The following is a 26,959-nucleotide window of genomic DNA, read 5'->3' as shown; positions in this document are numbered from 1 at the left end:
CATGACATTACTTGAGCGCATAATAAATTAAAATGATTGTTGTATGGGGCCATCAATTCTTATAATTCTGGACATTTCTTTGCCCAGAAATATATTTATGTAGCTGTTCATCCCCTCTGTTGCTTCTATTTACACTGTAGTATTGAGGTTTATTTAACAAATAAATGAATTTCCTAATTTGCCCACCATTGTCTAGAGCCACATTCTAGTCTGTCCCTTGATTTCTTACCAATTATTGGTGATGAGTTCCTTTGGTCACACCCAGACATCAATATAAATCTGCTTGTCCTTTCTGTCCCCTGCACAGTGAGGCCATATGTGTGCCACCAGTCCTCAGTCAAATTGGTCCTGACATCTTGGTCCCTGTTCCCTTGCAACTGGGGATTTCCTCTTCCTCATCCTTTAGAATCCAGCATGAAACCCATCTTAAGTTGAATAAGAGAACTCCACCTTTTATATTTCTATTCATCCATTTATCCAACTGGCACTTTGAGTCATAGGCTCTTTGTCCTTGAGGAGTTACTGCATGACTGATGCCTAACTGACATGAGTAGGTGTCCTCATTCTGGCTTTATTTCCACAGTTTGTTCCTCCAGACCTCTGTGTCTGCAGTTTTGTGCTGGAACAGTCCCTGTCGGTCAGAGCCCTGCAGGAGATGCTTGCCAGCACAGGGGAAAATGGCGGTGAAGGGGTGAGTACCTGAATCATGTCCTAGGTGGGAACTGGGATACAAATAGCCCAAAAGTACATACTTCATTTTGTCCCTTGAGCTTTGACCTGGGAAACCTTAGGGTCCTTGAGATGATCTCTGTAGATAATAGATCCTTCTCCCTGAGTTTAATTCCTCTTATTTAGCAATTCTAATTCTCCTTCCTTTGGGTTAACCAACTTCCACCAGAAAATAGAAGGGACCATCATTAATGCTGCCTGAGCAGGGCATACAGTACTGATCCGACTCCCTTCCCTATTCCATAACCCACAAGGAAATGTGGAGAGGCTGAGAGGACCTTGAGATGGAGGGTGCATAGTAAGTAGGGGTTTCCCCCGCTCCTTGGGAAAGTCTTCTCAGAGGTTTACAACTGCCCCAGTGGAGCACAACCAGGTGACGGCAGTTTGGAAAAGATTTCCTGTGGAATTCAGAGTCTTTGATATGTGCTCAGACCTCCACAGTTTCATTGATGATGAGCAAATACAGAGCTGTCTTGAGTGTCTCTTGCTTGAGTCTGTAAAATAGTCCCTGAGTATTAAACTGAGGGATGATGTGCCATATCTCATGTGTCAGAAGGTCTTTGAGCAGAGACCTCAGAGTAATTTTTGACCCTTTCTTTCCTTAATGACCTATATCTATTTATGTCCATTTATCATCAAGTATTTTAATTCTATGGCCTGAATATTTCAAATACAAACACCTCTTTTCATACCTTCTAAATACGACACCAATGACTATTCTCTGTCTCCTGGGTTCCTTCAAAATCCTCCTAACCGCTTCGGTTCTTTCCGTACTTGCCCGTCACCACCACCACCATTTGTTTTTTCACTTGGCTGTTCAGAATGTTCTTTCTAAAATGCAGATCTAATCATTATACTTCCCTAGTTTAAAGTCATTTGTCATTCATTACCTTGAGAAAAAACTCCAAATCCCTTAACTAGACATAAAGCTCTTCAGGATTTGGTGAGCCCTGCTCACCTTTCCCACCCCATCTCTCACCACATCCCGCCAGGAACTCAAGACTCCAGCCACATCGAATTGCTTTCACTTCCTCGTCAGTTCTGTCCTGCCTACGATCATGTGTGTCATCAAGTCCCTCCATTTAGAACAGCTTTTACTCCTCCCTTCCCGTAGGTAATCTCTACTTCTCCTTCAAGGAGCCAGTTTAGATATCAGATCTACTAAGAAGTCTTTGCTGACCCTGCACATCTGTCATGGGTGCCCTTGCTTGAGCAAAAGTCAGTAAATAGTTCTAATCATTCTACACTGTAATTGTAAGTCTAATTTTCTGCAGCCTATACTGGAGAGTAAATTACATGTAGGTAAAAAACTATTTGCTGTACCTAGCATGGATTATTCTTACTTGACTCTAATGAGCTCCTATGTGACAAAGAAGTATCTCATTTATGATAGAAGAGACAATGGCCGAAGACTCAAGAAAACCAATATTTACATTTAGGTCATTTTCTGGCTTTTAATGTGACCTCACACAAGTCTTCTAATTTCTTGAGGCCAGTATGTTCTCATCTATAAAATTAGAATATTTAAATAGTTTTCTGGAATCTTTAACACTAATGTTTGTGATTCTTCACTGTTTTAGTTCAGAATGAAATGCTTTCATCAGCCAACTGAAAATAACTTTGACTTCTTCCTTAGTGCATTAACACAGGTGATTTTTGGTTCCTTTGATGTTCACTGAAGTCTGTGTTTATTTCCCCCTTCCATTGGCCTCAGTACCCCATGCTTTCATCCCTAGGCACACTCCTTCAAATGTTTCCCATTTAGTAGAACAATTTTATTTTTAACTGCTCACTCTTTTTTCAAGACTAATAACTCATCATTCACAGACATCTTTTGTGGGGGAGACATAGTTCATTTGGAATATCACCACTTTCACTGTCAATCAGGATCAGCTAGACCCTGCCTACTTATGGCCCTAGGATAGAAAGTGGCAAGACAGAAGCTATACTAACTGGAGAATTGTCTCTTGGGCATTCTGTTTTGCTCAAAAACTGCATTTCAAAGGCTTCTCTTTTTTTATCATTTAGCTTGAGTAGTTCAGGGAGTCCTGTAGATGACAAAGTAAATTCAAAAATTCTGGTTATAATCCTTGCTGTTCTTGATTTGCAAGAACTTAAATAATAGCCTTGACTTGGTTTGTTTGAAAAATAATAAATAATAATTTATTTTCTAAATAGAAGGTGAAGACCATCTTATTGAGAATGAATACTTAGTTTTGGAACATATGAATAAGACCTCCCTTAATTACCAGCCATGTTATAGAAGAAGTTTACACAATATAGCTATATAAGTATATTTCAAGGTTATCTTTAATATATAATATGTAAAAACCAATACAGTAAATCTTATTGGGGGATTAATTCTCTTTGAAGACTCAACTCCAAAATAAATGATCCATGACATTTTTATTATTGGATAACAACAGTAATCACCATGTTGAATCTGACTGAAATTTATCATGTGTCTTATTGCCTTTTTGTGCTATTTTACCAAACAAAAAGGTGCGATCCAATAGTTATTTTTTTTCATCTTGACATTATTATTAGTAGAAGTAATAGTAGTAGGAGGGGAGGGAGTATTTACTAGGTATCTTAGAACTAGAAGGAAAGAATTTTAAAAGAGAATAAGATAGAATAAGTAGAATAAGATAGAACAGTGCACTGTTTTAAAAATTATTGAGATTTGGAGAAAGCTAAAATGGTGGCCTAGGAGGTAAACACAGCCCACCTCCTCACACAACCACAACAAAATTACAACTTAACTACAGAAAAAACATTATTCAGAATTGCCAGTAATTGAGCTGAATGGAAGTCCTACAGCTATGGAATTAAAGAAGAAACCACATTGATATTGATAGGAGGGGCAGAGACACAGAATGGACTGGTCCCACACACACATGTGACAGGTAAAAATTGGGAGGAATACCTCAGGAGCAAGGGATCCCAGGCCAACAGAAGACCCCCCTTCGTCCACAGTTCCAGTGCTAGGAAGATAAGTCCCCATAACTTCTGGCTGTAAAAACCAGTGGAGACTGATGATGCAGAGGACAGAAACTGCTGGATTTCCAGGCAGTTCCTCTTAAAGGGCCCATGCATGGACTTACTCAAATTCACTCCCTCTGAGCTCCAGCACCAGGGCAGCAGCTTGAAAGGCATCAAAGGCATATGGGAAGGAACTGAAATGTCTGGTATGACAGTGAGAGCTGGGGGACAGCTTTTTGCCAGACAGAACTGCTGGCAGAGGCCATTGTTCTTTTTCTGAAACCTCCCCCAACAGAGCCACAGAGATGGCAGGCAGGTGATATATCTGAGACTCCATCAACCTGGCTCACACTGTTTGCCATGCCCTGGTGATTCCCTGAAGCTATGCCCCACCCAACTTGTTTCCAGTGACTTTTTCATAGCAATGGCTTGCTTTGGATCATGCTTCAGGTATTTCTAAATCCTCTCAAACAAGCAGCATCCAGCCTCAGCAAGCTCCATACCTCTTGCTAAGTGGCCCCAGGCCTGACACTAGCAGCAGCAGCTGGCCTTGGTTCACAGGTTGGCCTCTCCTAGGCACTTCAAGCCCAGCAAAAGTGCCAGACATCTGCAGATCACTTTGTGGCTTATGCCAGGTGGCCTCAGATAGAACACAGGCAGTGATGACCTTGACCTGCACTTCCCAGGAAGCCCTAGAGCCTGCACACCCAGTAGACAGCTACACACCATATCGGAGCACCGTCACCAAACCACCTCCACAAGTGACACACTCAAGGGGCAGACTCAGAGAGCACTAGAGCCCTGCTAAAGTTAAGTCCTGTTCTGTGGAGTGGGCCCCTGCACAGCTGATCCTCCACAGTGGTCAGAGGTTGGTAGTCAGAGGTCACACCCAGTCCTTGCAGCTGATTGGCGTGGGTAAACCCTCCCATTGACCTACCAACAGCAATCAAAACTCAACTACGAGAGGAGGGTGTACTCAGCTCACATGAGGGGCACAGCTCAAGTATCCAGCTTGAGTGATAAGGGAGGCTGTGCCACTGGACCCTGCAGGATACCTACTGCATTAGGCCACTCTACAAAGCCAGGGAGTCATAGCAGCTCTACCTGATATATAGAAACAAACACAGGCAGGCTGCCAAAATGAGGAGACAAGTAAACATGCCCCTCCCCCCCCCCAAAAAAACAGGACAAAACTACAGGAAAAAAAAAACAAACACAATGGAGACAAGCACTAGATTGCTTGTAGAGTTCAAAAAACTTGTTATAAGATGCTCATTGAACTTAAGGGAAGAGCAGATGAACTCAGCGTAGAAAAGAATATAGAAACCATAAAAAAAGTCAGAAATGAAGGATACACTAACTGAAATGAAGAACAATTTATAGAGAATCAACAGTAGAGTGGATGAAGCCAAGAATCAAATCAGCTATTCGGAATATAAGAAAGCAAAAAACACCCAATCAGACCAACAAAAATAAAGAAGAATCCAAAAAAATTAGGATAATGTAAGAAGCCTCTAGGACAACTATAATCATAACCAACATTCACATCAGGGGGGTACTGGAGGGAGAAAGAGAGCAAGAAATTGAAAACTGATTTGAAAAAATAATGACAGAAAACTTCCCTAACTTGGTGAAGGAAATAAACATGCAAGTCCAGGAAGAACAGAAAGTACCAAACAAGATGAACTCAAAGAGGCCCACTCCAAGACACTCATAATTACAATGCCAAAAATTAAAGACAAAAAGAGAAGCTTAAAAGAGCAAGAGAAAAGCAGTTAGTTACCTACAAAGGAGTGACCATAAAATCATCAGCTGATTTCTCAAAAAGAAACTTTGCAGGCTAGAAGGGATTGGCAAGAATTGTTCAAAATCATGAAGAGCAAGGACCTATAACCAAGATTACTCTACCCAGCAAAGCTATCATCTAGAATTGCAAGGCAGATAAAGAGTTTCCCAGAGAAATAAAAGCTAAAGGAGTTCATCACCACCAAATCATTATTATATGAAACATTCAAGGGACTTATTTAAGAAAAAGAAGATCAAAACTATGAACAATAAAATGGCAATAAATACATATCCATCAACAATTGAATCTAAAAAAAGCAAACTAAACAAACAAGAACAGACACAGAATCATGGATACAGAGAATGTCTCATTGGTTGCCAGATGGGAGAGGGATCAGAGGGATGGGCGGGAAAGGTAAAGGGATTAAAGTACAAATTGGTAGTTACAGAATAGTCATGGGGATATAAAGTACAGCACAGGGAACAGAGTAGCCAAAGAGCATATGTACATAACCCATGCACATGGACAATTGTGCAGGGATTGTCTGAGGGAGTGGCAGATGGGGTGGAGGGGGGCAAAGGGGGAAAATTGGGACAACTGTGATAGCATAATCAGGAAAATATAATTTAATAAAAAAGATTTTATTATTCATTGGAAACTGTACTAATTAGTTACCTAAACAGCAGCTTCAGTAACTCTAACCATCTTGGAACTCTCTTACAATCTATCCAGGCTCTCTGCCTTTAGTATGAGAAATAATATTTTATGTAACCTCTTGGGTCTGATTGTTTTGCTTTTCTGAAGTGATTGCTGTGTACATTTTCTATTAGAAGTTAATTTGATTTCGGGTGATAAGAGGTGATAATATCCAGCAGGGAAGAAAAAAGAGGGAAAAATAGAGCAGGAAATGAGTTGACATGACAGACCAGAATGATTCCCTGGGGAGCCTGGCGATGTTTGAATGGAATGACACCTCCTTTGCGTGCCAGGCCATTCTGTTTGGAAATAGATATAAATGCATTTAAATAGATGCTATGCTCACAAATGTCATGACTGCCACCATAAATTGGATCTTGTGCAGTGTGTCTGTTCACTGCTATGCAGCAACTGAACCTTTTAAAAAATTATTTCAGTTTTTTTATCCATGTGATGAGTGTACAGAAGTACTTTGGCAAGGAGTTACAATTCTGCAGGAATCCCTCTTGCTAACAAAGAAAACAAAGATGCCTGGCTCCATTTAACAACAAGAGTTTATCATTGAAATGTCTTTAGCTACAGCCCATAGCTTGGGAGACCCAGCTTTATGTTGAAAAGGAGAATGAATGATGATGAGGACCTGGGAGCAGAGAACAGTTGGTGCCCCTTAGAACCCACCTTAGTTAAACTCATCCCTGGGTCACTTTACCTCTGACCAAATTTTATTTGATTTTCTTCTGGGGAAAATTACCAACAGATAGATACTTGGCACTGTGGCCCATTAAATGTCTGGAGTTTGCAGTACAATCCCTGCTTGCAAATACTGAATTATTTTCACATTTTGACTGATTGGACCTACAGTGTATGACACCCCCAGCCATCCTCAGCAGGACATGGGGCTAAAAGAGATATCACCATCTCCATCTGGGCCCTCAATCCCTATCGTCCTGTAGAAATGACTTTGAATACAGAGCAAGAAGCATTTGTAGCAAGAAAAGTCATCCTTTGGAGTCAGGCAGGTGTGGTCCAGCCTATACTGGACCAGGTGACCATGGGGCAAATTAGTTCTCCTTTCTGTGTACCTTACTTTCCACATCTTTAACATGCAACCTACTCATAGGATTGAGTGAGAATTAAATCAATTCCTACAAATGCTTTGGGGTGGGATATAAATGAATATTGGTTCCTCTTTTTTTCTTCTGATCCATTTCAACCTGTCACAGATCCTTCAAACATGTTTTTATCAAAGGAAGGACATTTCCATGCTATATGACCAAGTACATGTTGCATCTTGGGCTACATAATACAAATGCGTTTTGACATGAATGGGCATAATGGCTTCTGAAAAAAAAAAAGGGCCTTGATTTATAAAATTACCAGCTGTACTTCTTCTGATAAGGGCTCTGGTTTTCTCTAAAAGTTGACTTAATTATTGGTAGACTTTTACCATTAAAAAAAGACATGAAATATACCTATAAAATAATTATAATTAATGTTATGGCTGCTACATGTATGGCTGATACATTTTATATAACACATAAGAGCACATAACATCATGAACACGTAAGATAATGCTTGACTTTAGACACTAAAATATCTAGAATTTAATATACCTTGATTGGGAAATGTGACTTGGGAAGATATTATTTCTACAAGTATCTTCCTCACAGACATACTCACTGACAGGTAGTTCTTTAATTCCCTGTATTATTTACATGAAAGTCCCATTGGCCCTAAAAAGGAGCTTTAGGTTCCTTTCATTTGCCCCTGTCTTTAGAGTGGCAATACTACACACAGTGCAGTTGTTAGAGAAAGGCACACATACCATGTGGCACATGTGTCATGCCCCAGGACGATGTGCCCATGCCTTCTGAGAAGCTAGGAGGTTGTCTCCTGGCACCATGTGACCTTGTAAACACCCAGTGTGGCATAACCTCCCATGATGGGGTATTCCTATAAAGGTCTTTAAAGGACATGTCATGGGATACTTACTTTGCATTCAAGTTCAGGACATTCACCCATCTTATCAAGTTACAGATAATTAGGCCACAAAAAATGTGACATCATTAAAAAAAGAATGTACTAAAGATGCAGCTACCCTAACATTTTTTCAACTAGTGAACAAATCAAAATAGATGCTGATGAGGGGAATTTGAAGCCTTGTCTAAAGTTTGAACTCCAGCTATGCCCACATTTAAAGATCTTGCAGTAAATTCATCCAGAATGAAGAAGGCTAATAGGATCCCTACCTCCTCCTTATCCTGTGACCCTGAGCTCCCACCATCACTTCTATATCACATAAGAGAAGAGACACCCCCATCAGCCAGATTTAGCCTCTTCCCCTGAGATTTTCACCTTCCTGCTGGTGTGGCTCAGTGATTGAGCACAGGCCTGCAAACTAAAGTGTCGCCAGTTCGATCCCAGTCAGGGCACATGCCTGGATTGCAGGCCAGGTCCTTGGTTGGGGGCATGGGAGAGGCAACCACACATTGAGGTTTTTACCTCCTCATCACAATTGTCAGAAAAGAGTCAGAATGAGAATTTATTTTGGTATGTGCATAAGACTAATGGAGGAACTCTGTACATAATTCTAAATAAATCTCATCCTCATTGGCATTTCTTTAACACTACATTTTTAAAAGAGGAATCATCAAATAAGTAAAATATAACAATAGGCATCAATTACACCTTTAGAATGGGACATAGAATTTCATTTGGAGAAAAACTACAGTCACTTCTGCATGTCTCATGATTTAAACCCCAGGACCTACCCATACTTGCCCCAGCACCAGGATGACTAGGATGCACCAACATAGCCCCATTGTGTTCAAGTCTGAACTTCTTTTGCACTGGTTTGTAAGGAGCCACTGCATCAAGCTCTCCAAGTATCTCTTTGGCGACCCCCATCAGGACGACCCAGCCCAGTGCCAGCACTCGGCAGGCCGTTTGCTCAACCTGGGGTTATCACCCCTGCCCACCACCAGTCTGTAAGAGCTGGGTAGTGTGGTATTGAATTCTCAACTTGCTTGACCTGATCCTGTTTTTCTTTTGAAAGGGAGAAAAATAGCGTTCTGATTTTGAATGCCTCCACTTTTTTTTCTAATCTAGGCTGGTCACCCACACCTGCTACGAAAACAATATTCTGTATTTTTATATAACAACCAAATCTACTTGGTAAAAGTGCTCTTACATGTAAAAGCATGGGAGGTTTATATGCCAAAAACTCCTTTAAAATCTGCCTGGCGTTTGAGTTCACCTTACATATCTGCTCATGGGAGGCAGCCTGTCTGGTGACAAAGTTTGGGGTCAAGAGGTCTAGGTTTAGTCCTCACGCTGCCACCAACTGGAAGTTTGACTGTGGGCAAAGGTCTTCCCTCCTCTAGGCTTGGGCCCCACCATCTCTAAAGGACCACAGGCCTCACTGAGATGCAGTAATACTCTCTCCTACCTGTGAAGGTTGCAATGCGCCAAATTAGCATAGAAAAGTGTCACCACCTCACCTCCTCTGGAGTATCCCATGACTGCAGCCTATCTCTGATTAGCAGTGGGAATGTGGCCTGTTGGTGTCAGCCATTGTTCTTGAGACCCTGACTCACTTGTCAGGGAGAACGGGTCACTGTGTTTATCTTCCTTCTGCTTCGATGTGGACAAAGAGAACGTCCCAAATTCCATCTAGGGCAGCAGCCCTAAAGCACTCAGTGATGACTATATCACTAAAAAATTTGTGAGACATTGAATCCCCTGTAAATTTTCTTGTGGAAAAATATGGGATGCATTCTGTAGTGGTGACAGAACTTCTTTCTTGAAAGAGCCAGACATTATTTTCAGAAATCAAATAATAATGAGAAGCTTCCAAACTAAGGTTTTTAATGTGTTTTTTCATAGATTAAAATTGCCATTAAAGATATCCCTTCTCTTTACCCCCTTCACCTTCTTACAGTTTTTTCTCATGTTACACTAGGATTTTAGGATTTTTTGTTGAGATAGTGGATTTTAATGTTTCTCTGATAAGCTGGTACTTATGAAAATTTATGCAAATAACTCATTGAACTGGCTTTTTGATATCTAATTAATATCTACTATGCCATCCAAAAGAACTTACTTTGTGGTAAGAAAGCCCTTGTTTGGTATAAGAAAAATCCTATTGATTATTTACAGTATTTCTAAGAAAAAGAAATCCCAAATTGCCTGATGTAGGTACTGACCATTTGCTTTGGTGGATTTTCTCGCATAACTATAATTATGAAAAAGTGCTAAGACAAATTTAGACTGCAGCATATTGCCTGCCTGCTAGTTTCTTGATGACACCAGCACTGTACTGGGAGGGGAGAGGGGGCAGCGGGAGAGTAAACACAAACGTTGGCATCTAATGATCTAGTGCTACTGCTAGTTTCTAGTTAAAATAAAATAATCACCAGGCAGAAAATCTAACCCCTTTATTCTCATTGGGTTTTTTCTCTGTGGTAAGTATCAGTAGATTCCTCAAATTACTTAAAAGCTTTCAGAAAGACTTGCACCCACTAAAATATCCAATTACTGTTTTGTTTTTGATTTTGCTAGATCAGTGACCTCTCGGAATGGGTATGTTATTCACTCCTTCAATATACATGTACTTTGCATGGACAACTGGCTTCAGCTGTATTTGTAATGAACTGGGCCTTTCATTTGTGACTGTTCAGGGCAATTGCCATTCTTTGTGCCTCTGCAATTTAACAAAACATCACACACTTCAGTCTTGTGGAATCAGAGGTGGCTGCACACTTACAAATTTGTTGCGAAGAAGCTTATGTTAAGCCACTACACTTCAATTAGGAAAATGGCTTGCCTGTGGATTTTTTATTTTTCCTTCAAGACACTGAAAATTGTTTTTAAAAGTCTCTCCTTTCCCCCCGAACGGGGTCTAGGTGGCCCATGGCCATAGGTTTTGACTTGGAGAGATGACAAGTGTGCAGCCTTACCTTCATCTGAGCTCCTCGGTGCCTCAGACCTTTCCCAGAGCTATTATGCAACTCCAGCTCTGCTCTTCCCAAGGCTGGAATTCATAAGAAAAATGGAAAAAGCTAGTTCGCTGTGTTCCCTTTCTCACACAACATCCCCAAAGTGAGCCAGTGAAAGAATTAAATGTTGATTTCAACGGTTAAGAATAACGGTTAAGTTTAACTAGCTTTTTACATTTCTTCGTGTCCTGACTGGAAGCATTTTCAAGGGAAAGAAACCACAGAGTTAATTTTTAAAGCTCCAGACTCTATCAAATATCCCCTCCCCCTTTCTGAAGATAGTGCTTCAGCTTCAGTGGAATTGCCTTTGCGTTGGTGAAATTCTTTTCCTTCTGAAACCAGTGCCTCGTATTCAGGATCAATATGCCTGTGTGATCCTGGTGGTGTTTGGCAAATGTGATAACAGAGCTTTGTGACTGTAACCCAAGCCCTGGAGTGCTTTTCATTCTTGCCGTGGACATCCAGACGCTCGTTTAGTAGAGTCATGTCAGTCATCTTAGAAAGCTTGAGCATCTTCCCTGTGGCTGAACTAACCAGCAGTTTCTTGGGCTTTTTTGTTTGTTTGTTTGTTTGTTTGTTTGTTTGTCACATATTAATTGCAAAGAAATGAAAACATTTTTGTTAAAGTTTCTTAGAGTAGTGAGAACAGATCAGGGTATCTAAGCTTCCTCCAGTGTATACTAAATAGGTAAGTAGTTCTATTCTTGAGGAAGAATGTAAAAATGGATCTCAGCTGCTCTTTTAGGAATATGCTTTAATCCTAAATTGTAAGATATTTAAATTTGGGGGAAATCTTTTGTTTTAAGAGACCTGCTTACCTCTTACAAATGAAGCCCCTTTAGAATTCAAGAAATTCTGTTTATTTGGTAGGCTTTTCCTTTGTGTAATTTACATCTAAAAGCTACCAGTTTAAATTACATATTTGTAAGGAATGTTGAATGAACTAGAAAAAACTCCAACTTATTTCCATCTTGTGGAAGTTTAATGAAAGTGTTACAGGGTGCAGCCAAGAGGGGAGACCCCAAATGGGCATTTGAAATGGGGTCCAGAACTCAAGGTGTCCAGAAGATTTTAAGATGTCTTCACCCCTTCCCCCACATGTATGAGTTGGGGGAAGGGGCACACACAGCAAGAACATGCAGGGCTGTTTTGTACAGCTGACAGCTTTGCAGCTAATCCATGGGCATAGCCATTTAACATACCTATAGCCTTCGGCTGGTCACTTAAATATGCTAAATAGCTGTGGCCATGCTCTGGGCCAGGAGGATGGAAAGGGACTCTCCCACCCAAAATGTGACGGGGGGCAGGTCCTTCAAGTTACAGTGCCTGCATAGGAGCTTGGAGAAGATTGGTTCCATGATATGGGGCCGCACCTGCCCAGACCCACAATGGCAGCCCAGTAAAGCTGGAAGAATATAAGATTACTGGCAAGTGTAACTGAGTGTGGGAGGAGTCGGAAATGGGGCTGCAGAGGAAGACTGGTGCAGGGATTTAAACCCAGACACGGCAGCCATTGAGGGAGAGAAGCATGTGGTTTTGGGTGAGTGGGGACTCCTGTGGCCCTAGGAGAGAGAACCACGCAGCTGGAGCAGTGGAGAGAGGACCACATGCCTTTGCCAGAGTGGGGACCCCCGCAGATTTTAGTAGGGGGAACTACCACCCAGCTTTAGCAGAGATCCTGGCGACATAGCTGAGGGTGCCAGGAACCCAGGAAGGTCTCCCAATCAAGACGGATCACTGGGAAGAACCGGAGGCTGCCTGAGCCAAGGACTTCTATTTCCTTTCCTGAGATACAGTACCCCAGCCTGGGCAAAAGGGGAAGGAAGGACTGTGTGTGTTTGTGGCTGTTTTAAGGGACTTTAGGATTTTGATGAAGACATTAGGTCACTACTTTAAGTTTGTATAGCATTAAATAAACATTTCCTTTCCTTTTCACGAACCTCTGGCATTGAGAGACATCTTTCCTATAGATGACAGACATAACGGACCTGGGGGATTCTTTCAGTAATAGTATATTGCCCTTGGCCCCCACCTTGTTTGTTTTGTAACAAAAGCACCTCTCTGGATACTCTGCTAAAGAAAAAGTAAGTTGGTGCCAAAGAAACCCTGATCTCACCTGGCATTCCCACCGTCACAAGAGTAAAATCCCTATGACCAGCACTACAGCCCTGTAGTAACTACTGTCTGGCTTTAAAATGGAAGGACCTGAAATGGCCAAGTGGCATCAATGGAAAGAGAGCAAGAATAAGAGCAAGAATATTAGGGGGCCATGAGGTTAAAAGGGCCCCTGCTCTGCAGAGGGCTAAGACAGCCACCTGCAGGGGAAGAGGAAGCTGAGGCCAGAATGCTTCTGTTTTTACCTGGCATCTCCAGTGGCTGGTTTTTTCCCTGGTTACAGTTGACATCCCATATAATAGCGATTTTCAACCTGTTCCATCTCATGGCACACATAAACTAATTACTGCAATTCTGTGGCACACCAAAAAATAGATCTTTTGCTGATCTGACAAAACATAACTTTGATTCATTCACACTGCATGGCTCTTGTTGTGTTGGCTGTTAACATTTTTTTTTACCTGACAATCTAAGAGAAAAGAGGTCAGTGCCCCTGACTAAATAGTCAGGTATTGAATGTTTTAACATTTTTTTGCAGCATACCAGTTATAAATCACTGCCATGTAATATTAGTATCAAGTGTATGGCATAGTGGTTAGACCTTTATGTAACTTAGGAGATGACCCTCCTGCAACTAGTCTGGTACCCTTCTGATTCTTAGGCTGGTGCTGAGCCTTGGTCCCCAGTCCTGAGATGTTGCTCTGGTGGGAAGGAACTAGTCTGGTGGACTAGTGGGAGCCAGGCATTCAGACCTGGGCACTGCCATGCTCTGGGCCTTGTTCTGCCCATCTGTGAAATGTGGGTTCTGAACTACATTAGATGCTCCTAAACATCTCCAGTCGCTGTTCCAGGACCAATGTCTGTCCTTGAGGAAAGATTCAAAAGTCATCAGAGAAATGAGGAAAATAAAGACAATGTAGGACTTGTTTCATTAAGCTAACTTATAAATGGGAAGGTCTGCTTTGCTGATGCAGACACTGGCCCACAGTGTCTGATTCATTATGGATGAAATGAGACATTCACATGGACTACCAAGTCCAGTGGAGGAAAAGGGACAGCATGGCTTTTCTCTCAAGGGCAGCAAAAGCCACGGCCTCCACCATGACAGGCCTTTATTGGGTTTCTCCGCCCATTACATGATGGTCGTCATTTACTATGCACAAGTTCACTTTGGGTGGTTACCTTTTACAGAAAACAAAGGAGCCAATGCCGCTAATCACATCACAGAAGAGAAATATTTGCAAATGAAAAGGCAAAAGTGGTTGAACCGGTTACACTCATCCTTGGAGGGTTTAGCATGGATTTTAGGAAGTGACTGTGCAGTAAATATCCTCAATTCAGGGAGGGAGTTTTAGCAAAAAGCAAGACTCATAGTGGCCTAGCCTCATTGCAGGCCTGATTCTCCATGGGAGAACCTATCCATAGGCGTGGGTCCTGTGCATCTCTGAGTGGGAGCTGGGCCCATGCCACATAGAACAGTCTCCTACACTTTCTTTATTTTCTGCAATTGTCTTTTTTAGTATAGTATAATGGACATAAATTTGAGGGGTTTATTTATTTTTTTGGAAATTACAGTGATAGTGTAGGTAACAGCTTGCTTTCCTTCCTTTCTTCCTGTCTACCTTTTTTAAATGGCCTTTTGGGAAAAAATGTAAAATAGTAACTATGTTGATGGTACTTTGCTCCTGTTGTTGAAATTGCACCAGCTTTTGAACTTGTTACAGTGAGGCTTATTTATGTTCAGTGTGGGAACTCCATGTTCTAAGTAGTTTACCCAAGCACTAGACACATGATTTGACTTAAAAGCTGTTGCTTTACAAAAAAAAGAAAGAGAGAAAGAAAGGAAGGAAGGAAGGAAGGAAGGAAGGAAGGAAGGAAGGAAGGAAGGAAGGAAGGAAGGAAGGAAAAAGAAAGAGAGAGAGAGAGAAAGAGAGAGAAAGAAAGAAACTCAGATAATATTTGGTGGCCTAGGTGGTTGTAATTATGCACATCTTTCTTGGTGTTGGAAGGAGAGGTCTTGGAGGTGATAGGCGCCAGGTGTGCCCTGTTTAGGTTATGGAGAAGAAAGTGGAGCCAGCACGTCGATAAGCATCACCTGCTGTCCTCTCATAACGGATGTGACGCTGTGCTTCCCGCCCCCATTTCTCTGCTGCTCACTGGCTTTTATGGTGGAGGCCAGTGGGCAGGAGACCAGGGATGATGTTCTAAAGGAGTTAAGAGCTGTTCCAGTGTCAGTGCAGCCAACACCATGCAGGTTTCTGCTGAAGAACAGTCCATAGGAATTTACTTGAGAAGGTCTTCCTCTCCTGACACCCCTGAGCCCCGTTCTGTGGGTGGGGGTGGGGCCAGTGGCGGAAACCCACGGCAGAGCCTCTCCTGAAAATACCTCCTTTCATGCCTTCGGTTAGATGTTAGCAGGTAAGTTGGATGCATTACTTTTTTTTAAAACTAGGTGTATGTCTTTCAAATAGTTGTTTATTTTCTAAAGTTTATGACTTGATATTCGACATTTTCAAAATCGCTGCTTGAGTACAGAAATCTCCAGATTTTTATCTTATCAGTGCATACAGGCCCTGAATCGTAATTACTGAGGCACCTTCAGTCGGTCAAGCAGAGAGAGTTATGGTGCTGATTCTCTAAAACTTAATGCAGCACTCTGCACTCGTAGTTTGAGACACCGCGGCAGAGGAGAGAGCAGCGGCTAGGTTGTCCTAGAGTCTGTAGAACTGTCTCACCCAGGACAACCCTAGCAGCCTCACCTTATGTGTCCTACGCTCATGGGGACTCTTCTCTGCTTGGTGAAGATCCAATTTTAGGATTTACACAGATTTTAGGAATAATGACGTGTTTTAATATCTCAAATTCATGTTCTTTCTCTGCCTTTAAATGGGCCCAATAACATGTTCTGCACCTATTTAATCTAGAAATTCCAACAGTGGGGGAAATGGAGGGTGACTATTTAACAAAGGCGAGCATTTCAGACTCTCTGCTCTGCTCAGGGTTATACATTTTGTGGTGTGATTGACTCCCTGTTCTATTCCGGCAGCCCACCCAGGCAGCCTCACCTGGAGAACGGTCTGAGCAGTAGGAGCCACAGACCTCGGACCCCAGACAATCAACCCTGGTCCCCAGGAGGATAAGAAGCTGCCATTTCCCAGTTCATTGTTCCTTCCAGGCAGCCACTTGGATGCACAGGGCAAAAGGCATATACACATCCGTGAATTATCAGCTGCACTGATTTCCGTCACAGTCGGTGGACGAAACAATAGCACCGCAGTATCTCCGGGCGCTCTCTCCAGAATGCAGTCTCCACTTAACCTGTGTATACAGAATTCAATTCCTTGTCTCATAACTTGCTGTTTCCTATGGCACAAATGCCTTTTAAAGGCTTTACTGTGTCTCTCCCCCAGGAAGAGTTACCTAGGCCATGATTGCTTCACCTCTAACACTATTTACTTCATTTGCAATCTTTTATTAGATTGAGCTGTTCCCAAGGCAACCAGAAGTGATAAGTTAATGTGCTGATTCCTGCTAATAGGTCCAATTCCAACTGATTCTTTGTTTCACCTGACTTTTTTGTGCTGGCAGGAATGCAAAATGCTCCTCAGCTCTGCCATCCCTTCCCCCACCTGTTTGTCCATGAGGACTCATTGTGCACTTTTTAAAAAAGACAGTAACTTCATTTTAATCTTATTAATAAACCTTGGCATTTTTCTTTCTTATGAATAACAAATCTCACTCAACGTCTCCTCACATTTACCCTTGTCTTTCCAAATGTATCCCCCTGTATGAAAGGAATCTGTGTCCCTTTAAGGTAATAGATTTCCTTTGGTCATCTGCTCTACTGTACCATGCCGTCCTCTGTTTATGGAGTGCCTGCTGTAGTGGTTTCTGTCCCCTGGTTTCATGGCAGTTTTTTAGTGTGTTGAGGGAGATCTTCCTTGATTCTTCAGGCTACATAAAGAGCTATAGATGCATACTGGCTACTTACAGTGATGAGTCACCAGGATTTTTTACAGCTGCCCTGGCCCAAGCCAGTCCCTCTGACTCTCTGTCATACTATGGACTCTCTTAGAGAATGTCCTCGCTGCTTCGAGCCTATGAGGATTGTTGACAGTCAGCAGCAGTATCTCCCAGTGTAAGGAGCAGAGACCAACTACAATGTATCTTTGTTTGTTTTTCAGTTTTATTGAGAGAAAATTGACATGCAACACTATATAAATTTAAGGTATACTACATGATGACTTGACACACACACATGTTGTGAAATGATTCCTACAATAAATTTAGTTAATATCTACCACCTCATAGAGTTACAAAAATTTTTCTTTTTTTGTGATGAGAATTTTTAGGATTTACTCTCTTAGCAACTTTCTCCTATACCCGATAGTCACATGTGGTACATTACATCCCTACACCTCTTTATCTTATCACTGGAAGTCTGTGCCTTTTGGCCACCTTCACCCAATTCCCCCAATCCCCATCCCTCCCTTGGTAACCACAAATATGATCTCTTTTTCTATGAGTGTGGGTTTTACTTAGATTCCACATATAAGTGATATGATACAATATTTGTCTTTGACTTATTTCATTTAGCATAATGACCTCAAGGTACATTAGTCTTTTTGCAAATGGCAGGTTTTCCTTATTTTTTTTGTGGCTGAAGATTCCATTATATAGCAAAACCACATTTTATTTATCTGTTCTTCTGTTGACAGATTGTAAGTGATTGTGTAATCACTTGTAAGTGATTGGCTTACAAGTGTAAGCCATTGTAAGTGATACTGCAATGAGCATGGGGGTGCAGATATCTTGTTGACATAGTATTTTCATTTCCTTTGGTTGAATACCCAGGAGCAGAATAGTTGACTCATATGCTGGCTCTATTTTTACTTTTTTGAGCAACCTCCATATCATTTTCCAGGGTGGCTCAAACAATTTACATTTCCATCAACAATGCATAAGTGTTCCCTTTTCTCTACATCTTCTCCAGCATTTATTATCTTTTATCTTTTTGATAGTAGCCATTGTAACAGGCCTGGGGTAATATCTCATAGTGGTTTGCATTTGCATTTCCCTAATGATTACTGATGTTGAGCATCTTTTCATTTACTTCTTGGCTATTTTTTTGTCTTCTTTGTAAAAAAGGTTTATTCAGGTCATTTGGCCTTTTTTTGTTAACTTGGGATTCTTTTGCTATTGAGTTCTCTGAGCTCTTTTTATATATTTTGTATACTGAACCCCTTATATATGTGATCTCCAAATATTTTCTCCCATTCTGTAGATTGCCTTTTCATTTTGTTGATAGTTTCTTTTGCTGTGCAGGGATTTTATGTGTGACGTAGTCCCACTTGTTTATTTTTGATTTGGTTGCTTTTGCTTTAGGTGTTACATCCAAAAAAATCATTGCCAAGACCCATGTCAAGAAGCTTTCTCCATATGTTTTCTTCTAAGGGTTTTATGACTTCAGGTCTTATGTTCAAATCTTTATTTCATTTTGAGTTGATTTTTGTGAGTGGTATAAGATAGGAGTCTAGTTTCATTCTTTTGTATGTAAGTGTTCAATTTTCCCAGCACCATTCCTTGAAGAAACTGTGTTTTCTCCATTGGGTATTATTCTTTGTTTTCTTGTGAAATATTAGTTGACCATATATTCATGGGTTTACGTCTAGGCTCTCAATTCCTTCCACTGACCTGTGTGTCTGTTTTTATGCCAATACCATACTGCTTTGACGACTATAGCTTTATCATATAATTTGAAATCAGGAAGTGTGATGCCTCCAGCTTTGTTCTTTTTTCCCTCAGGATTGATTAGGCTATCTGGGGTCCTTTGTAGTTCAATTAAAATTTTAGGAGTGGTTTCTCTACTTCCATAAAAAAATGCCTTTGTAATCTTGAAAGGGGTTGTATGGACTCTATATATCTCTTTGGGTAGTATGGAGATTTTAACAATATTAATTCTTCCAATCTATGAACACAGGATATCTATTTATTGTGTCTTGTTCAATTTTTTTTACTAATGTCTTGTATTTTTCATTATAAATATCTTTCACCTACTTGGCTAAATTCATTGCTAAGTATTTTATCATTTATGCTATTGTAAACAGGATTGTTTTCTTTATTTCCTTTTCAGATAATTCATTATTTGCAATGTTCTTTTCAGTACTGAGTTGTCACATTATACTCATGGTAGCTACCAACCCCACTGGGAAGGGATTTATTCATTTTTTTCAACCATTGAAGGAAGCAAGGATCAGTACTACTGAAACTTAGTTTTGTTTACTCTTTGGTTATTTTTTTCAAATTGTGAACCATACTCAGTATTTCTGAGCCTCTCTCCTCCTCCCCACAGAGATAGCAAGTGCTAATTTTAATGTGCCTTTTTCTCTTTATCTATAAAGTTTGCTCTGGTTTCTTGCAGCTCAGGGGAAGTTGGGTTTAACTATCAGTCCCAGTAGGTTATCCTCCCATTGTCAGTGTGATGAGTTTACTTCCTGCACTATGGGGAGAAAATATATCGGATGGTGCTTGCTCTGTACAGGTCCCAGTTTCCATTCACAGATCAGCAGAGGAGGCATTTAAAAACTTTTATTTTTCTCTTTGACTGAAGAGCTAGTTGTTTGCAGGAACACTTAGACCTGAGTGAGGCCTCTGAAGAGTAGGCTTTTGAAAGCAGCTATGTGAATAGCACTGCCAATGTTAGGTGATCCTGACAACTCTGAAAGACACTCACCTTGCAGGCGGAGAGGAAAGTAGAATATTGTAAGAAAGAAAGCAGAATGCAGAAGAGTACCACTAAGAGCTGGGGACACAGAAACCAGAGTGAGAACAGAAGATTAGAATGGACTGATGGGGGAAGGGTGACCAAGTAGTAAGAGAAGAAAAGTGAAAGCTCCTTCCCCTAACCTGCTCTGCTTTTTGCCATCAACTCTGTCTCCTTCCAGCCCTATAGAGTACAGACTGATGAGACAAAGTCCAGGCTATGGCTAAGGCAGCAGACCTTCATACGCCAGAAAGATGGGTGGGTCTCGGGGTGATTACGATGGGCCTGGAACTCCCCTTCTGTCAAGTTTGGATTGTCTAGAGCCCTTACCACTGAGATTTTACAGAGAAAGTTGTGTCTTTCCACCTGTCCCATCTGTGGCAACAGAGCTAAAAGAGAAACAGGGTCCAATGTTAGTTCTAGAGCCACCAAGGTCAAGGGGAAGCAACCAGAGTTGTTCTTTGCTTCAGTGGGGTTCTGGAGAAATAATCAGTCTCTGGCCCAGAACAGAGGTGGTTCTGAGAAAAGAGAAGCACCTGCTGACTGTAAGCATCATACCTATTACTTGAATGAAAGGTCCATTGTGGCTGGGGAAGTCCTAGAGGGGTGGCTGTAAAGCCTGGCCATGCACCTGAGTTACCTGGGAGCCCAGGTCTCATCACACAGGAACCAAGTGAGGATCTTAGGGAAATGGCCCAGGCTTTGGGCTATAGTTTTTTTGTTTGTTTTTTCTTGCTTTGCTTTCATTTTTAAAGCTACACCAATGATTCTGATGGCTAGTGGGGATTGAGAACCACTTCTGTAGAGAATCAGCCTATGAGAGGTTCAGAAAAATCATTTAATTGCCCTCCAAGCAGCATATGGTCCGTGGACAGGAGTAACTGTCCTCTTATCCATCTCCAGGCCCACACATACACAGATCTCTGAGAATTTGCCTCTCCACCCAAGGCCACTTCATATACTTCAAGGAAAGATCAGGCATTCATTTATTTCTCTTTCTTGGAAATATAAACTTGGCTCTGACCTTATTATGTGGATATAGAGAGAACAGGATGAATTGATCACTATCCAACAAGACCATGATTGGGAACAGAACAAAGAAGGTTAGAGAATTGAAAGAAAGAGAAGTTATGTTGACAAAGGACATCCAGGAGAGAGGAGAAATAGGCTGAAGAGTGCAGGAGAGAGGAAGGATGGTCAAACAAAAAATTATAATCAAGTTCATTTTTTCCCTTATAGCCCACATAGGTAAGCTTGTTTGTGTACAGTAGGACTCAAGAACAATTTTATGATAGAAATAAAAATCATACTCCTATTTTATTATCCCCAGAATGAGCAATGAATTTTTTAAATCTTCATCCAGGACTGTATTTATTGTTTGAGAGAGATAGAAATATCGATCAGTTGCCTCTCATATGCACCCCAACCAAAGACCAAACCCACAATGTAGGTATGTGCCCCGACCAGGTATTGAACCCACAACCTTTTGTTGTATGAGATGATGCTTCAACCAACTGAACCACCTGGCCAGAGCAACAGTGAGTTTTTTCCCAGAGAGATAATCAATTAGAGACAGTGTCTGATTTTTCAGGTCAAGGTATTCTGAACTTTCATGTGTTAAACACTTTGTAGAAAATACTCATTATATATATTTTTTTACCTTGGGTGAAAGGAAATGATTGGGCAGAGTTCTAAGTCTTGGTCCTATGTGGCCACTGGTCCACCACATCATCAGAAGCCTGATGAGTATGGGAGGTTCAGATGAAAGCTAGAGCAATGACTGGAAGACAAATCTGGCTGACAGGGTTCTGTTATGTAAAGAATGAACTTGGCAATGTCAGTTTCTTAGAAATCTGGGAGGAAGAGGGAAATTAATTGAGAAGAAAATAATTGCTTTACCTCTTTCCAAAGTATACTTGTCATCAAGCTGAATGTCATACACTGACAAATACCTCCTGCCAATTTGCTCTTTTCAAAGAGACCATCACAAACACATGTTAGAGCTGCCACTCTGGCTGTATCGTTTCCCTGTGGCCTCTACTTTCAAAGCAAAGCGCAGATGCATCTAGAATGAACCTGTGCTCAATTTAGAGGCATCCCAACAGCCACCTTTGTTCCTTCATTGGAGAATGTTTAGCTCCCGTGTCAGAATTAGGGTTTGAAAGAAATCCCAGGCCTACCTCCAAAAGCCATTTAACTCATTCCCTAAGTACCACAGGTTGGGAAAGAGGGAAGGAAAAAGGTTGCACACGTCTATCATTTTCATAGATCAGAAGCTCTTATTTTTAAAGAACTGACAGGAAATTCCTCAGTTGTCTTCAGCTGTGCATTCAAGGGTTCACAGGAAACAGTGAACTCGGAGTCACCTCCACTATCCCTAATTAATTCATCTGAACCATCTCTAGATTTTCCTTGCCCAGTGGGCCAAATCTGTGCAAAAGAGAAGCCATCTCTCTTGGGCCTGGAACTCTTCCTCTGTCAAATTTGGATTGTCTAGAGCCCAGAAGAAATGTGGATATCCTCCTGGGAGGGAATTCCTTCTTGCTGTGCAGATCCTTGCTAAAGATGACACTCATGACCCAGAACTTCCAGTTTCTTACATCAGGCTCTGGCCTTTTATCCTTTTGTCCTGAGATACTTCCTTATGGCTGTGCAATTAATGACATAAACAAAAATAGGATTTCCAGAATCTTCTTACTGGGATAAATAATTCTGAATGCTTCCAAGAAGGTGAGTTGGCTGAATTCAACGAATTACAAACCCTGGGAATGGTAAATTTGGCCTTCAGTGGTGAGTGGTTGGATTATTTGATTTTGCTTATTTTCCCTTGTTAAAAATGAAAGAAAGAGAGGAGGAGAGCCTATCTCTGTAGGCAGTGTTTGGAGCATCCCATGGTCTGTTCCTGTGATAAACAGTGATGGGGAGTGGGAGGTGGGGTTCCTGGAGTCAAGGTCACCCTGCTGACCTTGAAGCAAGAGCACAGCAGCCGAGGGAGCAGTGGCTGCCATAGGCCCTCTGTCAAGCAGACTTAGCCTGTTCTCTGTGGGGTCCTATTGTGCCTTGTAGTCTCTGACATGTGGGCCCTTCTTTTTAGTAAGGCAACTGGGGAGACTTGGATGATCACTGAAATTGGGGGAGTGGGCTGTCAGCTGCCACACCTTCCACCTCTTTCCTGAACTTCATTAAAATTCTATTTCATAATTTTAGTTTTTAATGATACCCCAAGAGGCCCATGAAGGATGCCAAGAACCCAGGCTCCTTTCAAGTGCATTTATCATAAGGGCCTGCACTTTCCTGGTTGGGTTGCCCCACAGTCACTAGAAGGGTTTCTGACTGAGGAAACTCCTCCAGGGCATTTCATCCTGATGGCGCAGCTTTCCGTAGCCAATGGCTCAGGAACCTCTGAGTAAGAGCTTTAGGTCTATACTAACCATCCCACTGCATGTAGAAAATCAAAGCGTCAAATTTAAAAAGACACTTCATACTTGTTCAGTGTTGTTATGTCCCAGGATGGGGAGCCCAGGAAAAGCTGGACTTGGAGATTACCTAGCTGAAGAGTTGAGTATTTGATCCAGAAAAGGGGGTGAAGACAGGGGCCTAGTGTCCTACATTGGGTTTTTCCAGGATCCCACACATAGTAAGGGAATTAGGGTGGCTAGAACACGCATATTGAATTTCTTTTCTCATAGTCCCTGGTTCTGACTCCAAATCACAAGTCAAACTAATCCATGCATGTGTCCCCCCCACCCCTGGATGACACCTTCTAAATTCCAGTGTGCTGCTTTAACCATTATTAAGGAGGAAAAATTGTCTGTTACTATGAGTTTATAATCCAAGGCTGGTGTGGAAAATGCCCCCTCAGTTCCTTCAGTGCCCTTTCAGCTGGAGAGCCCCATCTGTTCACCCCTCTGAGAAAAGTGGGGTGACTGGGTGTGGGGTCTTGGGAGTTTGGCCAGAGTGGGTATGGCCTTTAGTAGCAGGAAGATGAGGACTTGCAATCTGACAGCTGGGGAGGCAGCCTTAGGAGGCATGGAAAAGGCTAGAACCCAAGTCTCCAGGAACAAGGATGGGGTCCCAGGTGGAAGGTCCCCAAATGTCGGTCAGAAGAGACAGGGCATTTGGGATCCAAGCATGACTACTCCTGGTGGCAAGTGATTTTTCCCTACAGAGTCTGCAGCTGGGCCTGAGGGAGCTCCAAGGGCATCAGAGCTATCTTGGGTAAAAGCTGCCTCTGTGGGTTTCCATTCAACACCAGGGTGGGGTGAGACTCTGCAGTCAATGCCTGAGAGCAGGCATGCTAGATAAGCATTGTCAGCCACCTTTCAGGCAGGTGAAGTCGTTTGTTGAGGACTCCAGCAAAGTAATCACACCTTGAGCAACTGAAGTTTTAACCAGGAGACAAAACACTTCCGTGGCTCTCCCTTCCCTGGAATACGTGCAGCATGCTGTTGCCTTCCACATACATGTATTCTTTTTGTTAAAACAATCATGTGGCAATAGTGTCAAAGACAAATTCAGAAAAGGAAAAATCCAACAGTTCTGCAACCAACTAAATGACTATACTCATTTTTATAGGGTTTTTTTATCACTCTTGCATAAATAAAATTGTGGAAGGCATTTTGCATTCTGCCTTTATCACAGCAGTGTATCACAAACACTTTGTGCTTCCATTAGCCCCTGTAATTATTGTCTTTAATGGTTGCAAGATAGAACATCCTGAAGGAGCCAGTGATTTACTAGATAATATTTTTCTTTTGGATATTTAGGTTCTTTCCAGGTTCTTATTTGTCCCCATTATAATGTTCTTATCACAACAGTATGCACTCTTTTTTTTCCCCTACTCTTGAGTTATTCCCGTAAATAGAATTACTACAGTAAAGATTATGAACTTCTTAGGGCTCTTTTATATATTCTGATATTGCTTTGTGAAAGAGTTTTACTCAGTGTCACCTTATATTGGAACATACCAGCTGAGTTGCAACTCTGACAACATTAGGGTTTTTTCCCTCATTTTTGCAAATTCAGTTGATGGAAAATGATATATCAAAGTTGCTTTAATTGTCATTCCTTTCATTACTAGAGGAGATAAAACTTCTTCCATATATTTTCATTTTATTCCTGATATGAATCACATACTCATTCTTTACCTATATGTTTATTTGATGCTTTCCTCCCCCTATATTTCAATGTTACCCCTTTTGTTAAAGTGATACAAAGAATTTATGTAGTCTATTAAATGTTGATGTATCCATTGTTCTGAAGTTTCATAATCTTGCTACAATCTGCCTTTTGTTTCCTTCCAGTTCATCTGTACTTCAAAGCATGGATAAGCATTAGGTCTGTAGAGAGAGGAATGTGGACTGTTTATTACATGATACTTGTTTTAGAATTTAATTTTAAAATGAAATATTTAACTCTATTATCCATCCAGAATCTATCTTTTATATTTCCTGTGGGTCTTACTGAATGCTTTTCTGATTTGCTATCTACATATCATAGAGAGTTTTGTTTAATAATCTTGCCTTCCCCCATTGTACTAAAAATCTGCTTTATTGTTTGCTACATTTTAGATTTGGTTATGGGCTGCCTATATTGTGCTACAGTCTTCTTTTTGAACCATTGCCAGAATGAATTTTGCTGCTTACTGTTTATATTTCCAGCTTAAGTTTATAGAAATTTTGTTCAATTGCAAAATACCCTATTGGAATTTTTATTAAAACTGCATTAAATCTGTAAGTTAAATTTAGGAGAACTAGCATTTACAAATATTACTAGTATTCTCATTCTATAACAATGAGAATACCACCAAATCATGTTTCATTTTATAGAATAAAGGTTTGCCATTTCATTTTAAACGTTTAGCTTGGGTTTATTTTAAAGGTTTAGCTCATCATCCAAGTAAATTCCTGAAAATGTATTATCTTGTAGCAGTCATGAAGAGAACCTTCCATTATGTTTTCTAACTGAAAATACTAGGTTGCTTGCTTCTGTTTCAGTAGAAACAGTGTTACTCGGTATTATTGGGGTGTTTTTGTTTTGGTTTGGTTTGGTTTTTGTTTTGTTTTTTTTTTTACTATATGGCATCATTATTATTTAGTTGTCACTTGTGTCAAAGTAAGCCTCCTGGGCAATATAAAGGGCCTCTAGCATGTTCAGGAAATGCCACCCTGTGACTTTTTAGAAAGGCTTCTTTCTTTCTTTGTTGACTTCAAAGACTGAAACAGAAGTGGGGTCAGGAGGGAAAGGAAGATGAAAGTGCAGACGCACATCCAGACAGTGATGCCATGCTTCACAAGTGCCCCCAGTGAGGCGGCCCCCACAGCTCTCACAGGTTGTGATAAATTCAGCAAGGAGTCTTCCTAGGGCCTGGGACCCCCAAAGTGGAATTTAGGGCTTCAGATTATTAAAAGAAGGCAGTGTACAGATCGAACAGCCTTGAGACATGTATGTGTGCCTGGAGAGAAGCCACATTCCCCCTCCTCCTTGTTGCTATATCAGGTTTATCTTTCTAGGAGGCAGTGTCCTCCAGGAACCACCAAAAGAAATGTCAGTGACAGAATTAATTTTGAAATTACTGGTGAGATGACTGAAATAATGACCTAATGGAGCATTTTTCCTCTGGACCTGGCATCAGGGCACTTCACCAGCTTTGCCCTGCTCCACCCCCATCCTGTGAGGCCCTACGAAATATCCTCCTCCTGCCAGTGACTGCGGCCAAGGTCACTCGTGGCAGAAGCAGGACTGCCCTCCCAGGGAAGCCTCGTGGTCTAGGTGTCTGCATCCTCCTTGTGAACAGACCCGTGCAGTCTTCTTCTGGGGTGTAATTCCAGAATTAGCATCAAATAGCAGGAAGGGTGGAATTTGTACTTAGACCCAAATTCAAATTCAAGC

General features: G+C 41.3%; 1 protein-coding gene across 1 annotated transcript in view; it reads left to right on the top strand.

Annotated features, from left to right (window-relative positions):
• The window catches only part of RYR3 (ryanodine receptor 3), a 504,534-nt gene that overhangs the window by 189,204 nt on the left and 288,371 nt on the right, over positions 1-26,959 (top strand). The window contains exons 3-4 of the mRNA XM_045822230.1: positions 584-683; positions 11,668-11,676. Of these exons, the coding sequence (XP_045678186.1) occupies positions 584-683; positions 11,668-11,676 (109 nt within the window). The remainder of the gene's footprint in view (positions 1-583; positions 684-11,667; positions 11,677-26,959) is intronic.

This window comes from Phyllostomus hastatus, unplaced genomic scaffold (assembly GCF_019186645.2).
Source record: "Phyllostomus hastatus isolate PE091 unplaced genomic scaffold, TTU_PhHast_1.1 phas_scaffold_501, whole genome shotgun sequence".
NCBI lineage: Eukaryota > Metazoa > Chordata > Mammalia > Chiroptera > Phyllostomidae > Phyllostomus > Phyllostomus hastatus.
The sequence above is the reverse complement of the archived record's forward strand: the minus strand, read 5'-3'. Positions and strand labels throughout refer to the sequence as shown.